At 43.3% G+C, this 22,645-nt stretch overlaps 1 protein-coding gene across 3 annotated transcripts in view; it reads left to right on the top strand.

Annotated features, from left to right (window-relative positions):
• The window catches only part of ROBO1 (roundabout guidance receptor 1), a 1,692,467-nt gene that overhangs the window by 1,251,387 nt on the left and 418,435 nt on the right, over window positions 1-22,645 (top strand). For all 3 annotated transcript variants that reach the window (XM_075335086.1, XM_075335085.1, XM_075335087.1), the window contains one exon: window positions 10,291-10,617. In XM_075335086.1, coding sequence (XP_075191201.1) covers window positions 10,291-10,617 — 327 coding nt within the window. The remainder of the gene's footprint in view (window positions 1-10,290; window positions 10,618-22,645) is intronic.

The following is a 22,645-nucleotide window of genomic DNA, read 5'->3' as shown; positions in this document are numbered from 1 at the left end:
ATGTATAACACACGGAGAACACGTACATGCCAGAAACACGGCACACAGGGACAAAATCACCCCTTTAACACGTACATGACAAAAACGTTATGTTTTGTCACGAAAGTGTGGCAGAGGCCTTAAAGAGGACCATCCACCAGGATTTTCATATATAAACTAAAGCCAGTGCTATACTGGTGCCATCATGCTGATTCTATACATACCTTTAGTTAGAGATCGGATGTATAGTTTCTGAAATACAGGCAAGTAAAGTTTGTGAAATGCTCTGTTATTTGATGAGAGGTGCAACGTAATGTCTAATAGGTGGGTTGGGTTTTGCTAATTATTCCCACCCCTGTCTGTCCTTCCTCCCCCTGTCTCTGTTAAGGAAGGGAGGGAGAAAGGACAGACAGGAGCAGGAATAACTAGCAAAACCCGACCCACCTATTTGATATTGCTTTACACCTATCATTAAATAACAGTGCATTTCACAAACTTTACTTGCCTGTATTCCAGAAAGTATACATCTGATCTCACAACTAAAGATATGTATAGAATCAGCATGATAGCACCAGTATAGCACTGGCTTTAGTATATATAGGAAAATCCTGGTGGTTTGTCGTCTTTAAAATTTGGAATCTAATGCAATAATACATTAAAACATTTTACCTTAAAGGGGTCGTCCCAAAAATCACACATCACTCTTTCACAGAATATGAAAAATAGAGATCAGCACTTCACAATCTTCAATAGCAGGTTACATGACGTAACTTCCTATTGATGATTGAGGAGTTCCGGTCTCTATTTTTCATATTTACTGTAGATGCCTTCAGTGGACTCATGCACCGTTATTTGTGAGTGCCTCCTGGATATATCTTTTTGTTTATCACAGAATAGGTGCTTAAGGGGGTGTCATCACAAAATAAGTGTGCACCCTTGGTTTAGTTCAATGCACCTTCCTTAATTGTTTTCCATCTATATCTGCCCCCTCTTCTCTGATTGACAGAACTTACTTTGCAGGAGCCAGAAGAGGGTGGCGAGAGATGGTAAACAAGTAGGTGGAAAAGGGGCCGTGAAATATTCGACCACGCCAAGGGTGCACTGAGTGCTTGTGCTTGGTTTGACCAGTAATTTTGTGCTGAAGAAAGAAAAACATCCTCTATCCTCAGTCAACTAATGAGATTTATTTCTTCTCTTGTAACAGCCTTTTTCTGGCAGATCTGGTGTTTATACTTATGATAAACTGTAGCTCCTCAAGTCAGTAGAGACAGAGGTCTCAGGACTGCGGCCCATCATGAAATGTGACAAATAGAGATGATCGAACCCGATGTTCGATGTTCAGTTTTTGGGCTGAACACCAACTTTACAAAAAAAACAGAGCTCGGGTACTTCAAGTATTCTGACCACTCACACGAGCATCGCGGTACTCAGCTACGCTAGGTGCTCAGCTAAGTATAAGCTGCTTGCAGTGTTTGAATGGCTCGCACTGGAGCTAACAGCATGATCAGATGTAATGTGCAACCCCCCCTAAAAACATGAAAAAACCCGCTCACCCTCACATGGGAGTGATCTGCTTATGGCTGGCTGTATGTTGGCGGAAACCCGAACTGCCAATCAGTGACTTCCATTGGGGTTCGGGTCAAGATCGAACCCGTTGAGATTCAGTTCTGCTGCACCCGCCGAACTGAACCTTCATGAGTTTTCTCATCTTTAGTGACAAGAACAGGATGCTTTTTGAAATATGTAATGGCATCATTTTACTTCATTATTAGAGGAAAACCAGTCCACAAACTTACATCAATGACATCAGGATAACCCCTCTTGTTCAATGTTGCGAGTCAAGTCCCCAACACAGCAATCTGCAGATAGGAGCCTAGACAGAAACCTATCGCTTGTCATTCTGCAAGGCTCACTAAAGAATATAAGATAGAATTATAGGGTAGCTATCTCTACCATGTAGAACAGGGGTGGGGAACCTTTTTAATGCCGAGGGCCATTTGGAATTTTCTACCAACCTTCGGGGGCCGCACAAAACTATCAACTTAAAATTACCCTGCTATACTTAGTCAAACAATTAACTCATCGTGGCGGCTGAAGCTTCTTGTTTTTGGTGCGGCTATATTATTCAATATTGATCTTATTGCTTCTCACAACTGTTTTTCCACGTTTGTGTCAGCTGGGACTGCTGTAAATACATCACAGGAGATGCTGAGGGTATTTACATCACAGGAGATGCTGAGGGTATTTACATCACAGGAGATGCTGAGGGTATATACATCACAGGAGATGCTGAGGGCACTTACATCACAGGAGATGCTGAGGGCATATACATCACAGGAGATGCTGAGGGCATATACATCACAGGAGATGCTGAGGGCATATACATCACAGGAGATGCTGAGGGCATATACATCACAGGAGATGCTGAGGGCATATACATCACTGGGGAGGGCTGGGAGGACTAGACATCACTGGGGAGGGCTGGGAGGACTGGACATCACTGTGGAGGGATGGGAGGACTAGACATCACTGTGGAGGGCTGGGAGGACTAGACATCACTGTGGAGTGCTGGGTGGACTAGACATCACTGTGGAGGGCTGGGAGGACTAGACATCACTGGGGAGGGCTGGGAGGACTAGACATCACTGGGGAGGGCTGGGAGGACTAGACATCACTGGGGAGGGCTGCGAGGACTAGACATCACTGGGGAGGGCTGCGAGGACTAGACATCACTGGGGAGGGCTGCAAGGACGAGACATCACTGGGGAGGGCTGGGAGGACTAGACATCACTGGGGAGGGCTGGGAGGACTAGACATCACTGGGGAGGATTATATATCACTTGGGAGGGCTGGGAGAAATATAAGGACATTGCTAGGGGTTCTGACATACCAGGGGGGCAAAGGCAGCAGTGTGGAGGCCGCAGGGGCATAGGCAGCAGTGTGGAGGCCACAGAGGCACAGGCTGCCGTAGGGAGGCCACAGGGGCACAGGCTGCCGTGGGGAGGCCACAGGGGGCAGGCTGCCGTGGGGGAGAGTGAGGAGCACAGGCTGCCGTGGGGGAGAGTGAGGAGCACAGGCTGCCGTGGGGGAGAGTGAGGAGCACAGGCTGCCGTGGGGGAGAGTGAGGAGCACAGGCCGCCGTGGGGGAGAGTGAGGAGCACAGGCTGCCGTGGGGGAGAGTGAGGAGCACAGGCTGCCGTGGGGGAGAGTGAGGAGCACAGGCTGCCGTGGGGATACGCGAGGAGGACGGGACACTGCACGGAGCACAGGCTGCAGTGGGGATGCACGAGGAGGACGGGACACTGCACGGAGCACAGGCTGCAGTGGGGATACACAAGGAGGATGAGACGCTGCACGGAGCACAGGCTGCAGTGGGGATGCACGAGGAGGACGGGACACTGCACGGAGCACAGGCTGCAGTGGGGATGCACGAGGAGGACGGGACACTGCACGGAGCACAGGCTGCAGTGGGGATGCACAAGGAGGACGGGACTCTGCAGTGGGGATGCGCAAGGTGGATGGGACGCTGCACGGAGCACAGGCTGCAGTGGGGATGTGCAGGGGCACACACAGGCATGGGAGCACAAACACACCTGTCGGACGCTGAGGTAGTAGCTTCTCTTCTGTGGAAAAAGAGAGAGTTGAGCGCTTACTCCACCCACAAAGTACGTCCTCACGCTAGCATTAGCTAGCATGAGGATGTAAGCCATACAGGGTTTAAAGGGCCAGCAGCAAGCAAGACGCTGCTGCCTCCCGAGCTCTGTGGACTGTGGAATGTGCCCGGGGGCCGCAGAAAAGGTCATGGCGGGCCGCATACGGCCCGCGGGCCGGAGGTTCCCCACCCCTGATGTAGAACTAGCGGTGTAGTTTTCTTTATTTCCAAAAGAAAACTTCTTATATTTCCTTGGTTGTAAATTAGGAAAGTTGATGTACAGCGTATAGCCTGCTTTACATGTAGCAATTTCTTGTGCGATTGCATTTGCAATCGCATTCGCCCCCGTCGTTTGTGCGGCACGGACAATTTGTTGCCCGTGTCGCACAAAGTAGTAAACCCCCCGTCAGCACTTACCTTCCAAACGACGTCGCTGTGGGCGGCTAACATCCTCTTCCTGAAGGGGGAGGGACGTTCGGCGTCACAGCGACGTCACACAGCGGCTGGCCAATAGTAGCGGAGGGGCGGGGGTGAGCGGGACGTAAACATCCCGCCCACATTGCCGGCGGGACACAGGTAAGCTGCAGTTCAGCATTTCCGGGGTGTCACATGGAGCGATGTGTGCTGCCCCGGGAACGATGAACAAGCGGCGCGCAGAAGAACGTGCGATTTTTAGAAAATGAGTGACGTGTCAACGAGCAACGATAAGGTGAGTATTTTTGCTCGTTCACAGTCGCTCGTAGCTGTCACACGCTATGATATGTCAAACGGCGCCAGATGTGCGTCACTTACGACATGACCCCGACGACATATCGTTTGATATATCGTAGCGTGTAATTAGGAAATTGCACACATTTTCATCAACTTTGCCAAAACAACCCAAATTGTAATGAAATATCATTGTATGTAAATATTTTATGATTAGTCGAAAATCATTAGGTCTATTATTTCTGAATGGGGTCTTGATAACATGCTCTCCCCAACCCTACCACCACCTCCCATCGTTGGAAAGCCATACCTAGGTTAAAGCATAACCACAAGTTGTGGCCTCCCTGAAGGTCCTACAGATGACGTCTCAGGGTGACAGGTGCTCTTTAAAGTGTCTGGATCTGCGTTTCCTGTGTATAGCTGGAGGCATTTCTCTTTTCTGGTACATCTGCTTATCGTCTAGTAAATATGACACACCTTGTCAGTTATTAATGCTGAGAAGAAACCCAATCCGTCTCATACGTGCATAGAAAGAAGAGGACTTAGCCGTATAGATTACTGTGTATTATTTACTAATGGGGAGCTGGTTAGCATGAAAATCTATATCTCTTCATAGAAGAACTTACACTTATGTAAAAAAATATTTTTTCAAAGGACGTATTAAATGATTTGACCAAAAAAAAAAAGGATACTTTCGATAATTAATGGGTGCAGAGTTCTTATTTTCGACAAATATTCTTCAGCGTATAGCGCGTTTGACAAGAAAATGATAGGATTGGTGCTGATTGCAGGATTTATATAATATTCCGATAATAAATGGTCTCTTGTTCCGCAAAATGCACATTTAATAGGGCTTAAAAACCTGCCTCAAATGCACTTAGAATGTTTTTTTTTTATAATAACTTTTACATAAAGGGAAAGATTATAATTCACTCGTCAAGGTCATTACATCCCTTAGGGAAATATGTCACCGGCATTCCTGCTAATGTGGAGTTATCTGCCAATCATGGGAATTTTAGATGTTTGGTGCCTTTTCATTTTCACCACTTTTCCAAGTTATTTATTTATTTTTTTATCTGAGGTCAAATTACAAAATGTCATTAATGGAAATAAAGTACTTGTTACATTGTGTTAATCCCCCAGATATCAAGGAGGAGAGGCAGAAGCCCCTCTACTCCCATGTGTTTCATGTTCATTCACACCAACCTTGGGCCATTTACAATATTGATGTTTTCTTAAGTGGCAATCTCTTTGGACCTCTTCAGTCCCCATAATTATACCTTGGGAGGAAATTTATTTAATATTGTTTCTTTTTTGATATTTGACTTATGTTTATGACATCCAGCAAAAAAGAAAAATGATCAGATTTTTACATTACTAAACAACCTTTAGATACTATAGTCATTGGATTCGTAGCTGGTCCCACACTTTGATGAAAACATCCAACAATTTAAATATTATTATTATTATTATTATTATTATTATTATTATTATTATTATTATTATTATTATTCAATTGGCACACTGGAAGTAACTAGTAATGGATGAACTCGCAGATATCCGGGATCAATGGGACTAACTGGACTTAAAAAAAAAAAAAAATCGGCTCCAGCCTGCAATTGATCCCAGATATTTAATATATAATTTAATATATTAAAATATATTTATATAAGATAACCCGGTGTTTAAAAATGGTAGTGGAAGGGATTGGAGGATTGGAGCAAGCGCTCTATACTTACAGAGTCTCAGGCACGGCCGTAACTGCTTCCAGGTGGCTCACTGTTCTTCTGGGGCTGCTCATTATTGCTTATCCATATGCACTGCTTTCCCCGCCCATCAGCAGTCCTGGTGTCTGTGATTAATTGCAATGAGACGCGCCCCCAGTCTGTGTGACAGCATCTGACTGCAATCAATCAGAGGCGCTGTCTGCAGGTCAGTATCATGGTATAAAAATAAATAAATAAAAAAATTGGCGTGGGCTCCCCACATATTATAATACCCAGAACAAACTAAGTATACAGCTACAGGCTGCAGCCCCCAGCTGTGTGCTTATCTTGGCTGTGTATCAAAACAAGAGGAACCGCATGCAGATTTTTTCTTTTTTTTAATTACTTAAATAAATTAAAAAAACAGTGTGTGGTCCCCCTCAATTTTGACACCCAACCAAGATGAAGCCTGACAGCTTGGGGCTGGCATTCTCAGCCTGGAGAGACCCATGGTTATTGACTCCCACCCAACCTAAAAATAGCCACCTGCTGCCGCCCAGGATTGCCACATTCATTAGATGCGGGCGGAGGGGCCGTACTCGCTACACTCGGGTCCGCGGCTGCTGCTGCTGCTCAGTGGCTCGAGCGGTGGGCCACACCCGGGGACTCGAGCAGCGCTCCTCGCCCATGAGTGAAAAGGGGGTGGTTTGTTTTGGGAGATAGTTCGTGACGCCACCCACGGGTCGTGGTGATTATGAGCACCACCGCTGCTGGTGACAGGGATCCCGGAAGAGATGGTAGGGAGCAGCTAGAATGTTGTCCTTTCCGTAGGTAGGGGGTTGGTGATCCTGGGGCCCGGTGGTGATACGGGGAGGCAGGATGGCCTGGATGCAGGGTTGTAGGGGCAGTTCGGCGCGGTGCCGGATGGCACTGGTGTACTCACTCAGACACAGATGCACAGAATCTCTGGTAAACCAAACGGCTGGATTGACGGGTCCCGCAGCCAGCTGCAGTGTTTGAGCTCTCCCCGGATGGCTGATGGTGGCTGTCTTTCCCTGCACCTTGGTAGAATGTTCTGACTCCTGTGGTTGCCCACCGGTAGTCCTCTCCCCGGCGTATAGGTACCGAAGGAGCCCGTTTCGCCCGCAGGCTCTGGCCCTTGGATCTCTAGCCTATGGCGGTGGCTGTGTATTCTCACGGTGTGGACTGTTGCCTTCTGTCGGGTCTTGGTTTTTAGGAAACCCCTGGGGTTCCAGTCACACTTGGATTTGACCGTTGTAGGCGGCTCCAAGCCTAGTCGGGGTCCGATGGCCCTGCCTTTGTTCTTAGCTTCACTCCGCTCCCCGGCTTGGTACAGGTGGGCCACCGCCCGACCCGGTCCGACGGTTCCACACAGATCCACTAACTCCTGCAGACGGCCACCACCGTCTGCCAACCTTGCTGTTTGTGTCTGGGCCCCTACCCAGACACCGACAGTTTCTGACCTCTCACTTTCACTGTCTACTCAGATCTGTCTCTTTTCCCGCCTCCAGACCTGTGAACTCCTCGGTGGGTGGGGCCAACCGCCTGGCTCCGCCCCACCTGGTGTGGACATCAGACCCTGGAGGGAGGCAACAAGGGTTTTTGTGTGACTGGTGTGACTATCCAGGGGAGGGTGTGTGTTGTTATGTCTGTGACTACCTGGCTAGTCCAGGGCGTCACACAACAATCCCGGAACTTTAACTGTCTCTTCCCAATTGCCTTGGTGTGGTGGCAATTGGGGTAATAATGGGTTAATGGCAGCCGCATGGGTCCGGACTTTTAAAGTCCAGGTTCGCCCGTCACTAGTAGTAACTTTTCTTTTAGCCAGCAGTAGAGATGAGCGGACCCGTGAATGTTCAGTTTGTCGGGTTCAGCCGGACTTTAGATAAAGTTCGGTTTGGAATCCGGACTTGACCTGAACCCAAATGGAAGTTACTGATTGGGCAGTTTGGTTCTCCACCTACATGCAGCCAGCCATAAACAGAACACTTCCAGGAGAGTGAGGACAGGGTTTTTAATTTGTTTTTTATGTGCACACCACATCCGATAACAACTTGAAAAGCAGGCTCGGAAACTGAGCCCACTCCACACGTGTAGATACCAGCGGTACTAAACAGCCATCATCTGCCTGTGACAGCAGGCACTGCAGTCTGCTCTGATTACTGCTGTTTATCTATTTAGATGCCACTATCAATCACTGACAGCCGCATTGAAATGGAGTGATCACTAGTGCATGCACAAACTGGCTCCTATTTCCCCACCTTCCCCCAAGCATGAGGCAATCGAAGGGTGCAAGTGGATTAGGCTGCTTTCACACTACGTTTTTTTAACATCCGTCATGAACGTTTTTTTTACGCAAAAATGAATCCAGTGCAAATGCGTTTTCATTTCAATGCATTTGCAATGGACTCGCGTCAACATGCGTTCACCTGCGTTTGCATGCGTTATAGTAAGGATCCAGCGACTTGCAGTTTTTTAACTTTTTTCAAAAAACGCTACTTGTAGCGTTTTTGAGCTGTGTCCAAATACTGCAATTTGCTGGATCCTGACTAAACAGCACGCAAACGCATGTGAACGCTGGCATGCTGATAGACAGGATCCTGCTTGCTCTACTGAGCATGCCCAGAAACCAGCCTCGCGTGATCTGTCTCTCTCTCTCCACCTCCCCCTCCCTCTCTCTCCACCTCCCTCCCTCTCCCTCCCTCTCTCTCCACTCTCCCCCGCCTGAGAGCGGAGGACGCTCGTGACCAAGGTAAACATCGGGTAACTGCGGTCTTAGTTACCCGATGTTTATCTTGGTTACGTGTGCAGGGAACCGGCTCCTAGCAGCTGCAGGCGCTCGTAACCAATGTAAATATCGGGTATCCAAGCAAGTTACTCGATGTTTACCTTGGTTACGAGCCTGCACAGCTGTCAGATGCCGGCTCCCAGTCTTTCACGTTCAGTTCCCCTCATTCCCGATCACATGACTCCAATGCCCGCCCATAAACTTAAAGTGACAGGATCCTGCAAAATAATACATGCGTTTGCATGCGTTTTTTTGCTGTAAAAGCAGGATCCACTTTTGCAGCAAAAAAACGTTCATGACGCATGTTATAAAAACGTAGTGTGAAAGCAGCCTTACCATGGTCTGCTGAAGGCCTCTACGGCTGAAATCTTGGTGGTCTCTCTGTGAGCCCAGCTACAGATTAGGCTTCACAGGAGATTGTTATATACATTATACAATGTTATACTGTTGAATTACTGTATATAGAGCAAACAATCAAAGGATCATAGATTCATGTCCTCAGAAGGGACTTACAAGCCAAAGTAAAAAATTTGATTTTTTTTTTTTTAAATATTGTAAGAAAGTAGATACAAAACTTAAAAAAAGACATCTGGGATTGTCATGTCGGATAACATATAAAGCCCTGTAAATAGAAAAAAACACCAAAACAATTCACCAGAATTAACCTCTTTTTATTACGTCAAGTCTCTCAAAAAAGTGCAATACAAATGGCTAAAAACGTTGCATATACCCCAAAATAGTATCTGTAAAAGCTTCAGCTGCTCCCACACAGCTCCATTAGTGAAATAGTATAAATGTTACTCATTTCAGACAATGGAGACAAAAAATAATTTCTTTTTGCAAAGCTGTTTATTTTATTTTTAACCCCTAAAATAATAAAGAAAAACATCTTTGGTATCACTGTACTTGTACATACTTGAAAATCATATCGCCAGATTATTTTTTACCATATAATGAAAGCTGTTAAAATCCTAAAATGGCAGAATTAAATTGTTCTTGGTTTTTTTTTGTTTTTTTTCATCAATTTATCTTGTTGGGAATTTTTACATACCTATATATGGTAAATTCAGTGGTGTCAATAAAAACAACAACTCGTTTCATAAAATGAAGCCCTCGATTGGCTATATGAATGGAAATAGAGAAAAATTATGGATTTTGGAAAAATGTGGAGGAAAAAATTAAAGTCCAGATATATAAATATGCCCAATATTGAAGGAGTGAAAAATACCATTGCAAAGACAGTTTACGGCACCCACCCAAGTATTTAAGCAACTTTTTCCATTTTTATGTTTCGGTTTCCTGACAATGAAGTCTTTTCCCAACCAATTTATTTACATTGTTTTTAAATTCAATATATCCTAATATGTATTTTGACAAGTTTTATGGTCTTTGAGATCCATTACATTTCTTTTCTAAACATTCACTTTTCTTTCCAGGCTCACGTCTGCGTCAAGAAGATTTCCCGCCTCGTATTGTGGAACATCCATCAGATCTTATTGTCTCAAAAGGTGAACCGGCTACACTAAACTGTAAGGCAGAAGGACGGCCGGCTCCATCCATCGAGTGGTATAAAGGAGGTGAAAGGGTGGACACTGATAAAGATGACCCACGCTCCCATCGAATGTTACTACCGAGTGGATCTTTATTTTTTTTACGTATAGTCCATGGACGCAAAAGCAGACCGGATGAAGGGGTCTATGTCTGTGTTGCACGGAATTACTTGGGAGAAGCAGTCAGTCACAATGCGTCTCTTGAAGTAGCCAGTAAGTGAAATATGGAGGTTCTCGAATCCTTCAAAAATTTTTTGTTGTTTGTCATAAACTATTTGATACCAAGATAACTTTACTCTGAGCCGTAATTATGCTTAACATGGTGAAATTTTGAACGTTTTATTTCTATTGGCAAAGTGTATTAACTGTGTTCCTGGGCATTTTTATATATATATATATATATATAAATCAGAGTGGGCATGTTGCCCTAAACAACCAGTGAGAACATTACCTTTCGTTATGTGTTCTAAGATATTGGAACCAAATTGTGTTGTATTGTTATAGAGGGTTGTCCAGGCATAGTTACTTGAATAGCAATCTATTGAGTAGGTCATCAATAGCAGAATAGTGGGGGTCTGACACCTCCACCTATTTATTTATTTTACTCACTTACCGTATTTTTCGGCCTATAAGACGCACCTGACCATAAGACGCACCCTGGTTTTAGAGGAGGAAAATAGGAAAATAAAATTTTAAGCAAAAAATGTGGTCATGACACACTTATGGGGCGAGGATCTGCTGCTGACACTGTTATGGAAAAATGTCCTGCTCATATACTCCCCAGCCTGCTCATATACTCCCCAGCCTGCTATATACCCTCATCCTCCTCATATACTCCCCATCCTGCTCATATACTCCCCAGCCTGCTCATATGCTCCCCAGCCTGCTCATATGCTCCCCAGCCTGCTCATATGCTCCCCAGCCTGCTCATATGCTCCCCAGCCTGCTCATATACTCCCCAGCCTACTATATACTCTCCACGCTGCTCATAATATACCCCTATCCTGTTATATGCCCTCATCCTGCTCATATACTCCCCATGCTGCTCATATACTCCCCATGCTGCTATATACCCTCATCCTGCTCAAAAACTCCCCAGCCTGCTCATAATATTCCCCTATCCTGCTATATGCCCACATCCTGGTGTATGGCCGCATCCTGTGGCACATAAAAAAAATAAACGTTCATACTCACCTCACTCCCTGCAGCACCGCTCCTCTTAGCGTCTATGTCAGCGGCAGTGCTGCTGAATTCAGCCGTCCCCCTGCAGCATCGCGATGTCCTCCGGTGGTCTGTGCCGGCGGCTGCGTGTGGACACGTGCGCACAGCGATGACGTCATCGCTGTGCGCGCCGCTAGTCACGCAAGTCAGCTGACCAGACAGACGGGAGGAGGAGCGAGGCTGCAGGGGAACGGTGAGTAATGTGTACTGATTCACTGCCCCCCGCACTGATGATGATGCGCGGGGGGCAGTGAATACAGCCGCACATGATCACTCCAGGCTGCAGTTGCCAGGGGTGATCATGCGGGCCGGCTGTTTATCCCTGCCCATCCTCCCGCCCACCTGTCAGTGCCGGCTTCAGCGCTGAGAGATGGGCGGGAGGATGGGCGTGCATATTAAATGAGCGGGTCCACGTGGTCACGGCAGGCGCTGCTGCAGCCTGCTCGTGCCCCCAATGACTCACTCCACAGCAGCACCCTCATTCCCCGCAGCCACAGTCAGACAATAAGACGCACCCCCAACTTTCCCCCAACATTTGGGGGGAAAAAAGTGCGTCTTATGGTCCGAAAAATACGGAATATAGCGCTATTAATTCCACAGCGCTTTACAAATCAGATCATTCATCACTGTCCCCACTGGGGTTCACAATCTAAATTACCTATCAGTATGTCTTTGGCATGTGGGAGAAAGCCAGGGCACTCTCAAAACTCACATAAACACGGGGAGAACATACAAACTCCATGCCAATGTTGGCCTTGGTGGGATTTACACCCTGGATCCCAGCGCTGCAAGACTACAGTGCTAATTACCGGTGCCCCAGGTTATCTTTGCCCTGGTGGCTGCCGGATGTAAACACTTTGAACAGAACTATTGATTGCAGCTCCAAATAAAGACTTGCTAACATTAGCATTTAGATAGGATGAGTGCAATGATAGAAATTCTTGCATTGCAGTAGGTCCTGAGGAAAAACATATCTGTGAGTTTATCCCCAGCTCTAAATGGACTGAGATAAAATATTACTACATGCTACAATTGGCAGTGTATTTGGGACGGCGTGCACCCATAAAAGTCTACAGGTGCATGTGAAACATCGAACTGCACTCAGATGACATCCAAGTGCAGTCTGATATACGCCGAGGCAGACAATGGAGAAGATGGAGAGATTAATCTCTCATTCTTCTCCACACCAGTTATCCAGTTCTCGCATGTGAGAAAATTGGGGTACAGTAATTGACCCTCGGCTCATGCTCGCAGAAGTGTTTGAGACTAGTATCATTAGCATATCACATCCAATTCTCTCACACCGGGTGCTATACGCTAGTGTGTCCCCGGCCTAAAGTGTTGCCACTGCTGCCGATCACTGCCGGGTACATCGGTAAAGCTTCTGTTCAAAAGAACAGGAGCTGACCTTCAGCAGCAGCTAAACTTTTAATGCAGTTGTCCTCTGTGGCTCTTTTCAAAGAGTTTGTACCTGACCGCTGCCGGAGCAAAACTCTGCTAATCATTTGGGGTGCTTAGCATTGAGCGCCCAATGACCCACTATTGATGATCTATCGTAGGGATACCTGTGCCCAGACAACATCTCTTTTCCTTGGCATTATCACCCCCTTATTAATTAAAACGTTAATGGAATCAAGTTAAGAACATACATGCTTGTGCTTTCAACCAAGTAACCAAAATGTGAATCATAAAACTTATACAAGCATGGGGCTAATCACAAACCTATTTCTTTACCTCTTGAGTCAAAAAGCCCCACAAATGACAAATTCAAGTAAATGCTCAATAATTAGGCTTAGAATGGTCTGTCTGTTCCCTAATGTCATCTTAGTGTGCCTCCTAGCATCCTTTGGGATCTAAGTTTTGTTCAGATTTTGGGGAACCTTTGCTTGTGAAATATACAATTATGTTTAAAGCTAGGGCTAACCGAAACTTATGCAGCAAGTCTGAAAACGCAATAAGAAAACCTTTGTAAAATTGTTATTATATAATGGAAAATCACCCTTGAACATAAAAAAAATTCCCATTGTCTTCCAATGGATGAGATTTTGTTGTAATGGTCAATTCACAAACGCAGTGCCACTTTTCTTACTTGCCGGTATGCTGAGCCTATGACAAACATCCCATGTGTGCACCTCCATGTATCCTTATGGGACACAGTTCATAACAGAAGTTGGGTCATAATGTTCAGCACAAGTCTCCAAGGAGCCGTTGCCTTAGGACAACTCCAGAATAATCATGTTCCTCTCACAGATATATGAAACGCATGAAATAGTTCCCATCCATGGAGCTGTGAAGATATTTATCTTCCAAACACTCAAAGCATATTACTCCCTTTGGCCTTTGAATGTGTGAAAATATAGAACCAGTTGGATAACTTTACTGATACCTACTGGATTTCTAATTTGTAAGAACTTTCAGATTAGGATAGATCATCCAGGTTAGGCACCAGGGATGAGGTCATATTGGTTCTACTCAACGGGATGTTACGGTATAATTTGTGGATTTTTTAGGGCTGTAGAAACATCATAACCATCAATATAGATTTCCATGTGTGACCACTTAGCAGCTTCACCCTGAGGTTGAGTGGTAGGAAAAGGATCGACTTTGCCGATCAGCTGGGAACAGAGAAACTCCTCAGTGTCTGCAAAACTTTCCATCCACCCTTTCACCGTAATCTTATCAGGGTGGCTCAGAACAGAAGCCACGTGCACATTTCAGAACTGTCAAGTGAATTTAATAAGTTGAAGTAATAACTTTTGACTTTCTCACGAGCGAAACCAAATTAGACATCTAGCAATTCATAATCTGTAAACTGGGCGTAATATATTTATATATATAGTATCTTAAATAAGCACTTTTTTCTAGACTTTTTATTATAACCTTGTTCTTTCCAGGCTTCATTTATTTTACGCAATCTTACTAGAAAAACACTAAAGATCAGAACATTAAAATGAAGCTTGAACTAATTGTGTTCTCAAATTAGCAGTGGTGTGTCATTACACTGATAGAGGGGTCTGTGCGTGTCTACGTCTGTCGACATTGTTATTCTTGGGTTTATTATATCAAAAAACAACATTAGGGCTTTTATCGTTATTACGACGTAAAACATTTCTCATTGCCTCTGCCAAAACGGAAGAATATATATGATTTAATAATGATGAGTGTATTTAATAGTTTATTGTGGCTCAATGCCCTGACCACTTGGTCTTAATTTCTGGGGGCAGAAGGTGAACTATAATGTTTTTGGGTTTTATATAATGTGATTTTCAGGTCTGATGGAAAACAAAAAATGGTTTCATCTTTTTCTGGAGGCCTTAAGGGATTTTTTGCTCCTAAAGTGGCGGCATACTGCTAGGATTAGCCATTATTTCATTGGTTTCAAGGTTCAATCTCTGGTACCCTACAAATCCTGAGAAAAAAGCCAGGTTCACTCCATGTGTTCACTCCACATGTGATCTGACAAAACATCCGATCGCTCTAGGACTGATGTTATTTTATGGGACCCTACATATGTCCAATATTTTTTCTTGGCTCCAGTCTGGAAAAAACGCCGCATGCATGATTTGTATCAATAAATGAGATCACACTTGGCTATGAAAGTCTACGGGTCCTTGAAAAATATTGGACAAGACTCAGATGATATTTGAGTGTGGTCTGATTTTTACGGACTGACCAAATAGAGAAGATGGAAAAAGTTTTTCTTTCCATCTTTTCCACATCCGAGAAAATCGAATCACACTTTGATTACGCGTTGATCAAACTCTAAACAGAGTCTAAAATCAGGCCAATTTTCTCTTGTGACTCTGGCCTAAAAGTGACGCTCCAGTCTACTTCTGTATTGCCTTCCAATTTTTTCCATTCATTGAATACAGATGTATAGCAATTCCCTTAACAAACATTCAATTAATTTTGACTGAATTTGCCGATCGTGATGGGTTCGGAAAACCCTCTTAATATAAATGGAAGCCCTGGACATTAGCAGAGATACCAATCCGACATGTCTGATTTCAGATTGCCAATTGTCTCCTGAAGATTAGTGGCCACCAGACATGTCTCTCTCTGAAAGAAACATTGTAGTGCTCCTGTGTATGGGAAAACCGGACAGGCTTGCTACAAGCCGAATGAAAATCTGAACCATTGTTCGTCCGACAGCCATCTAATGTGTATGGTGGACTTTAGGCCACTGTACAGGAGAATACAGTGAAGCTGGTAGAACGCTAGACTATCATTATATCCCTTGTCAATTTTTGTACATTTTTCTGTGAAAAATGAAGTAACGCACTTCTCCATTCCCCATAGCCAAGGACGACCATTATTGAGCTAGGGGCAGATCCCATAACGTGGGCTAATATCTATATTTTTGACCTAGCCATTGAATGTTGCATAAATGTCTGAAGTCCCGAAGGATCAGTAAAAGTCCGCTTTAACATCCATTTGATAGAATGAATAAAATTAGAATATTTTTGAAACTTCCGGTCATAATTTAGTACCTTTTATATTCCCTATGCCTTTTGACCTTGATGCTAACCTTCTCTAGATTTAGACCTTCCAGTGGCATTTATCAGTGGAGAAAAATAATGTAAGAAAAGAAAATAATTCCGTACATCAAGACCCAAAAGAATCATGATGTAAATTCCGAAATGTAGGGTTGTTTACTGCAATACATCATATTAGAGCGTGTCCAGATACTGTCAGTAAGAATTGATTAAAGCTCTTCCAGGACCCGGAATATTTTAAATGACTAACATATGTAACGTGTCGTGTTATTTCACTTAGAAATTGTTTATGAAGGTGGACAAGCGCTACAGACTAGAACAAGTCAAGGACTTGCCCCGACAATCACTTTGCCTACATTTTTTAAGACAAGAAAGTCAAAAAGAACCTGTAGCTCATATAAAAGCACAATGATGTAAGAGCAATTTAAATGTCACTTACTATGAATAACATGTTATTTCAAAGTGCATTTTCTGGTTGTGAAGACAATTACACATAGTTAGAGAGATCCTATTGTGGATTTTAATATTTTTTTTCATGATGGATTTGTGTTTAGAGGTGTGCGAAGAAGAGGCAGTCATTTTATTGTAGGAGCATCAAACATGTAAAACTATAACATTTCCTGAAGAGCACAAAAATATACATATGAGAAATAAAGTAATAAAACACAGTTTTCCAAGAAGTTTTTGCGCATATTAGATTTTCTCTAACTCCCTATATGTTGTTGAAGCATTTGCACCCTGTGTAGATCTAGAAATGGCTGCAATGTACAAGAGATGTGATTTCTCTTACATGTCCATACTGGCAGCACTACGGATGGGATTTAGGCTGTGTACTCTGAAAGATCAATGGGAAAGAGTCCTAAAAGAGCAACCAACATGAATGGATGTCAATATATACATTAAAGGGGTTCTAAAAAAAAGCAAATGTGCATGACTCTCCCTCCCCAGGTCCAACACCGAGACTCTTCCACTGGTCTCTAGTGACATTTACGTATGTCTATTTGCACCCAAAACTACTTGTTTTTTTCCCCTACTTTTTCACTTGGGTTATCACCTGGGACAGGGAGTAAAGCACAGTTTGTTTTTGTAAAACAAAAGGCAGCTGAAGGACAAGGGTTTTCTGAAACTGGAAAACCACTTAAGGCCTCTGTCACACGTCCCTGAAAAACACGCACGTTTTTCACAGACGTGTCAGAGGTGTGGATTGTCCTTGGTGTGCTGTGTGTATGGCACACATGTGTTCTCCGTGATAAGACACGGAGAACGGGAACTTTCTACTCACCTGTCCCTGGCGTCGCTGTCCGTGGTGCTGATCTTTGGTCTCCAGCCCTGCCGATTCCCCGCTGCTGCTGCTTCCGGCCGCAGTGAAGTGAATATTAAATGAGCATAATGAGCGGTGGTCGGCAGCAAGTGACAGCAGCGGCAGAGACAGGAGGGCTGGAGAAGGTGAGTAAAGTTTTGTCTTTTTTTTAAAAGACACATGTCTTTTCTCCGGCGCATGTCACACGGAACACATCCGTGTGGTCCGTGTGTGTTACTTGTGACATGTTTGCGTTCTGTGTGACACCTGTGATGTCGGAGAAAAACGGACATGTCGGCGTATGGAGCACACAGGCACACGTAAAAACGGAACGGACACACGTTCCGTGCAAAAATACTTACATGTGCCCGAAACTATAGGAAAAGATATGTCAACGTGTGCCCGTGTCTCCGGTACGTAAGAAAACTATCCATACACGTACCAGAGGCACGAACGTGTGACAGGGACCTAAAAAGGTAACTGAACCTTGTAATACTTTTTGATAAGTTTTGGTCCTTCTTCTCTTCTATTGATTTTTTGGCGATAAGGTGATGAGGCCATTAAGTTCAGAGGGCAGTGTTGAGTGCTTCATCCACATATTGAGATACCAACTTTCCTTTAGTCATATGGTAAACTGCTCAAGTAACAATATTTGTCTATATGATTATTTACTAATAAACAAGTTTATTATTGCAGAGAGGACAGCATCAAAAAGCAAAAAGAGTCAAAACTAGAGATGGGCAAGCATTAAAATGCTCGTCTGTTCGGTCCTTGATTCGAGCAAGTCAGACGTTCTGAAAGTGCTCAGCACAAAGTATAATGGAAGTCAATGATTGGGCCGTCCAGCTCTTCGCCAACATACAGCCAGCCATATACAGAGTATTTTCCAGGCAGAGAGAAAGAAGGGTGTTTCATTTGACACACTACATCCAAAAATGTTGCGTTAACCCCAGTGAAAGCCATTCAGAAGCTGCGAATGGCTCTCCCTGGGACGCTTGTACAGATCATGCAGTGACGCAAGCCTGTGATTTGTGGTCGTTGTTTCACAGATGAAAGATCCGACCACCACTGGGCCAAGCTCTGAGAGTACCACAGCACCCCGATAGTTGAACGAGTAATGAGCAGTGCTAAGCATGCTCGCTCATCTCTAGTAAAAACTAGTGATGAGAGAGCATTACTCAATGCTTGGTACTCGTAATGAGCAGTTTTATGCTCAGATGAGTGTGACTCGAACACCTGAGTATAATGGAAGTTAATGGGAGACTCAAGCATTTTTCCGGGAAATCTTCCAGAAAAAATGCTTGAGTTCCCCATTGACTTTGATTCTCCTCGGGTACTCAAATCGCTCCCATCTAAGCATGCAACTTCTCATTACAAGTTCCAAGCACCTGAGCTTGGTAGTGCTCACTCATGATTAGTCAAAACCTATTCCATTGATAAGTGGATGGAAACACTTGAAAAGTGTAATGGTGTCAAGTTTGTTACAAATGCAATCTACTTTCATGAAACCAGTACTATTTTTATTTTTTTTACATTTTTTACCAGTATCTAATAACTGTTCTTTTATCTTTTGCACAGTTTAAGCAACCATGTCATAGGCTGGACATCAATGATCAAAGACTAGTAATATAGGCATCGTTTCCGTCAAATAGCAATGATGATACTTTTACCAAGAAATCCCAACGGAGAGTGCATCAACTGTAAATACTGCTATCTAAAATACATGTAAAAACATGTAATTCCAAAAAGGAGTATATACATATACAAACGGTTGCACTTCCAAAATATTATCAATGTGTTGAATCTGAATATTTGAAAGATGTATAAATAGTGGAGAGAGGCGCAATACACATGGATAGATAACACATGCATAGTGAAGTATCAAAAGAAACACTGTGCAATAAATGCCATGTGTAGAGTCACCCAGGTACATAGACGATTATGCATATTTCAGATATCCATATAATTTACATGGTTGAATCACAATGGCAGTTTTTGGTTAGGAATGGGTTCTTCTGACATAATGGGCATATTTTTTAAAAAAATGTTTTGCCTTCTCAAGGTTTTTGAGTTTGCTATATAATATACAGAGGTACCATATGAGTATATTCTTAAAAATTAGAAAGTGCAACCCCTCTTTTGTATGGGACTTTCCTCTTTTTTTAAGTACTTTAATGTGAATGTGTCATCAGAAAATAAACTATTAGGGTTTTTATGTAAAATGTACATTTTTTTTCTACATTTTTCATATTACTATCTATATAAAAAACTTACAATTTTCACAATGGCCACTGAGCCTAAAATTCAACTTTTACTTCTTGTTCTTCACATGGCCATTGGATCCTATTTGTTTGTATAAGAGCGTTATCTGATCCTGCTGAAATCTGGGCACCGGTTTAGGCTATGTGCGCACAGTGCGTTTTTCGCGGCGTTTTTGCGCGTTTTTCGGGTGCGTTTTTGGCCTCAAAACTGCAGGACTTTGCTTCCCCAGCAAAGTCTATGAGTTTTCATTTTTGCTGTCCGCACACATCTGTTTTTTTTACCTGCGTTTTTGAGTTAAAAAAAAAATGGACATGTCAGTTCTTTCCTGCGTTTTTCTGCGTTTTCCGCCCATGCAATGCATTTGAAAAACGCAGCAAAACGCAGAGATCAAAAATGCAGCAAAACGCAGCCAAAAACGCACCAAATCGCGGCAAAAATGCATGCGTTTTTTGATGCGTTTTTTCGACGCAGGTGCGTTTTTAGCGGCCAAAAACGCAGCGTCAAAAAGACGCAGTGTGCGAACCTAGCCTTATTGTGAAGCTATTGGTGGGAGGTGAGCCCTGACATCATCCATTGTAAATGGTTTATTCTGTGTTATCTACTTTATATTGAGGTGTTCACTGTCATTAAAATCATGATAATGAGACTGCTGAAAAGTCTTCTGCATCAAACTGGAATTCTAAGTCTAGTATAAGGTCTAGTGGTCAGTGTAACAATATCAGGGTTCTGTCTGTCTTTTTTTAATATAGATAGTGAAATGGAAAATTAAAAAAAAAAGTTAAAATGACTTAAAAAAAAATGTAACAAAGCCTGAATTAAACAATAGATGATATTCTGATGACACGTTCTCTTTATGGGCCTTTGTTGCACGTACGCTGGCATATTTTAAACCCCACTTATGAATATTTCATTGGTTAGGTAAATATTTTACATATTTGAGCTCCCTCATTCTATTCTACCAGAGATCTCTTCTACTTAACGTCATCAGTTAAGCTGCACACATCCAGCATATGGCGGATCCTTTCTCAATCTAAGCCGTTTTCTCCGGAGAAAGGAAAATTCCCCATTGACCTGCCAGACATCTGCTGGTTCTCTTACCAGTAACACCACAAGGACGGCTAATGATATCTTCCCTGTGATTAAAAGAACGGGATCTAAAGAAAGCCCTTGGCTTCTGTCTGATTAATCAGACTGCTCAGGATTTCCAAGTCCTACAGTGACACATTTTACTTTTTTTTTTTCATAAAAAGTGAACAAATTACAATCCGCTTATTTTCATATGATGGACCATTGTCATTTCATTATTAAAGTTCAGATTAGACAAAGAATTTTGCCTAAAATTTACCTTTTGACCCATTGATTTCGGTTAGGTTATCATACACTATTTATGATATATGTTAAAGAGAACCTATCATCTCATTCATGCTGTGCAAACAGTTCAATGTTTCAGAAAAAATATACTTTAATTATCCGTCCCGGGACCATAGCTGGAGGACTAGACTAGTCCAACTCTGCCCCTGGCCAGCTTCTCCCCCAACACCCCTGCAGGTAATTGACAGCTCTCTTCCATAGCAAAAGACCTGTCAGTCACCTCTATCAGCACTGGGAAAAGCTGGCCAGGGGTAACACCGGACTTGTCAAGTTTACGACTATGATTCCAGCCCACAGCTTTAAAGTATATCTTCTTTGAAATGATGAAAACTTTTCAGAGAAAAGTATACCTGGCTGCAAATATTTAGCCAGACTCTAATTCATGCTGCCCACGTTTTGGGCAGCATGAATCTGGTGATAGGATCCTTTAAGCGTTTTTGCCAGGAACCTTACTAGCATACATAGTAAATGTGTCTATAGGTTTATCGTAGCCCAATTTAGACCAACAGAGTGTCTTTTTGTCTTCTGTCTGGCTAGTATTGTCAATACATCTAAATATAAAAGTATACTATAGCATAGTAAACAGCAACCGGTAATATAAAATATATGTTCAAAATTGGACCCTATGTGCCATAGTCATGGATGTTTTCATTTGGCATCCATCACCGTCACTTCCCACAAGCAATACCAAAGGGTTTCATATATACTTGCCGGTATATACATTAAACTCAGGCTAAAAATGGAATGTCAACTGAGTGCTAAACAGTTACCTTTCTTTGTAGATTACTGTTATAAAAGTTTTTCAACTGAAGATAGAATTAGTGATGATCGAATACCTCAAATATTCGGCTTCGCGAATATCCGACGAATAGGTCGCCGCTACGCGAATATTCGATGCGCAATGTAAGTCTATGGGAAGCCTGAATAGTTCCGAATAGTTGTTATTCGAGTTTCCCATAGACTTACATTTCACATCGAATATTCGGGAATAGTCGAATAGTGGTGACCTATTTGGAAAATATTTGCTAAGCCGAATATTTGAGGTATTCGATCATCCCTAGTAAGAAAATTTTAGACAAAATATACAACAATATAAATGCTTAAAATTTGGTTTGGCCCTAAAATCTATCCAAAATGTTGTGATTTTCATATAGCTAAAGCTAGATTGTTAGAATTTACAGGTGTGCCCAGAAGAAGGGTCCATCACTGGTTTACCAAGTAAGGTTTATATAAAAAATGTGTGCCCATAAATCAGGGCCCATCGCTGGTTTACCACCTAAGGTTTATATAGAATTAATGGTGTGCCCAGAAGAAGGGCCCGTCACTGGTTTCCCAAGAATATTTATTTGGAATTTATGGTGTGCCCAGAAAAAGGGCCCGTTGATGGTTTTCCACCTAAGGTTTATATAGAATTTAGGGTGTGCCCATAAAAAGGGCCCGTCGCTGATTTACCACCTAAGGTTTATATAGAATTTAGGGGGTGCCCAGCAAAAAACCCCGTCGGTGGTTTACCACTAAGGTTTATATTCCTTTATAGCCATTTGGTAAACAGACGCGGTCAAATGAAACATCTGACTCATAGGATATGAGT

This window comes from Anomaloglossus baeobatrachus, chromosome 2, assembly GCF_048569485.1.
Source record: "Anomaloglossus baeobatrachus isolate aAnoBae1 chromosome 2, aAnoBae1.hap1, whole genome shotgun sequence".
NCBI lineage: Eukaryota > Metazoa > Chordata > Amphibia > Anura > Aromobatidae > Anomaloglossus > Anomaloglossus baeobatrachus.
Note: the sequence above shows the minus strand (reverse complement) of the source record. Positions and strands in the feature narration are given on the sequence as shown.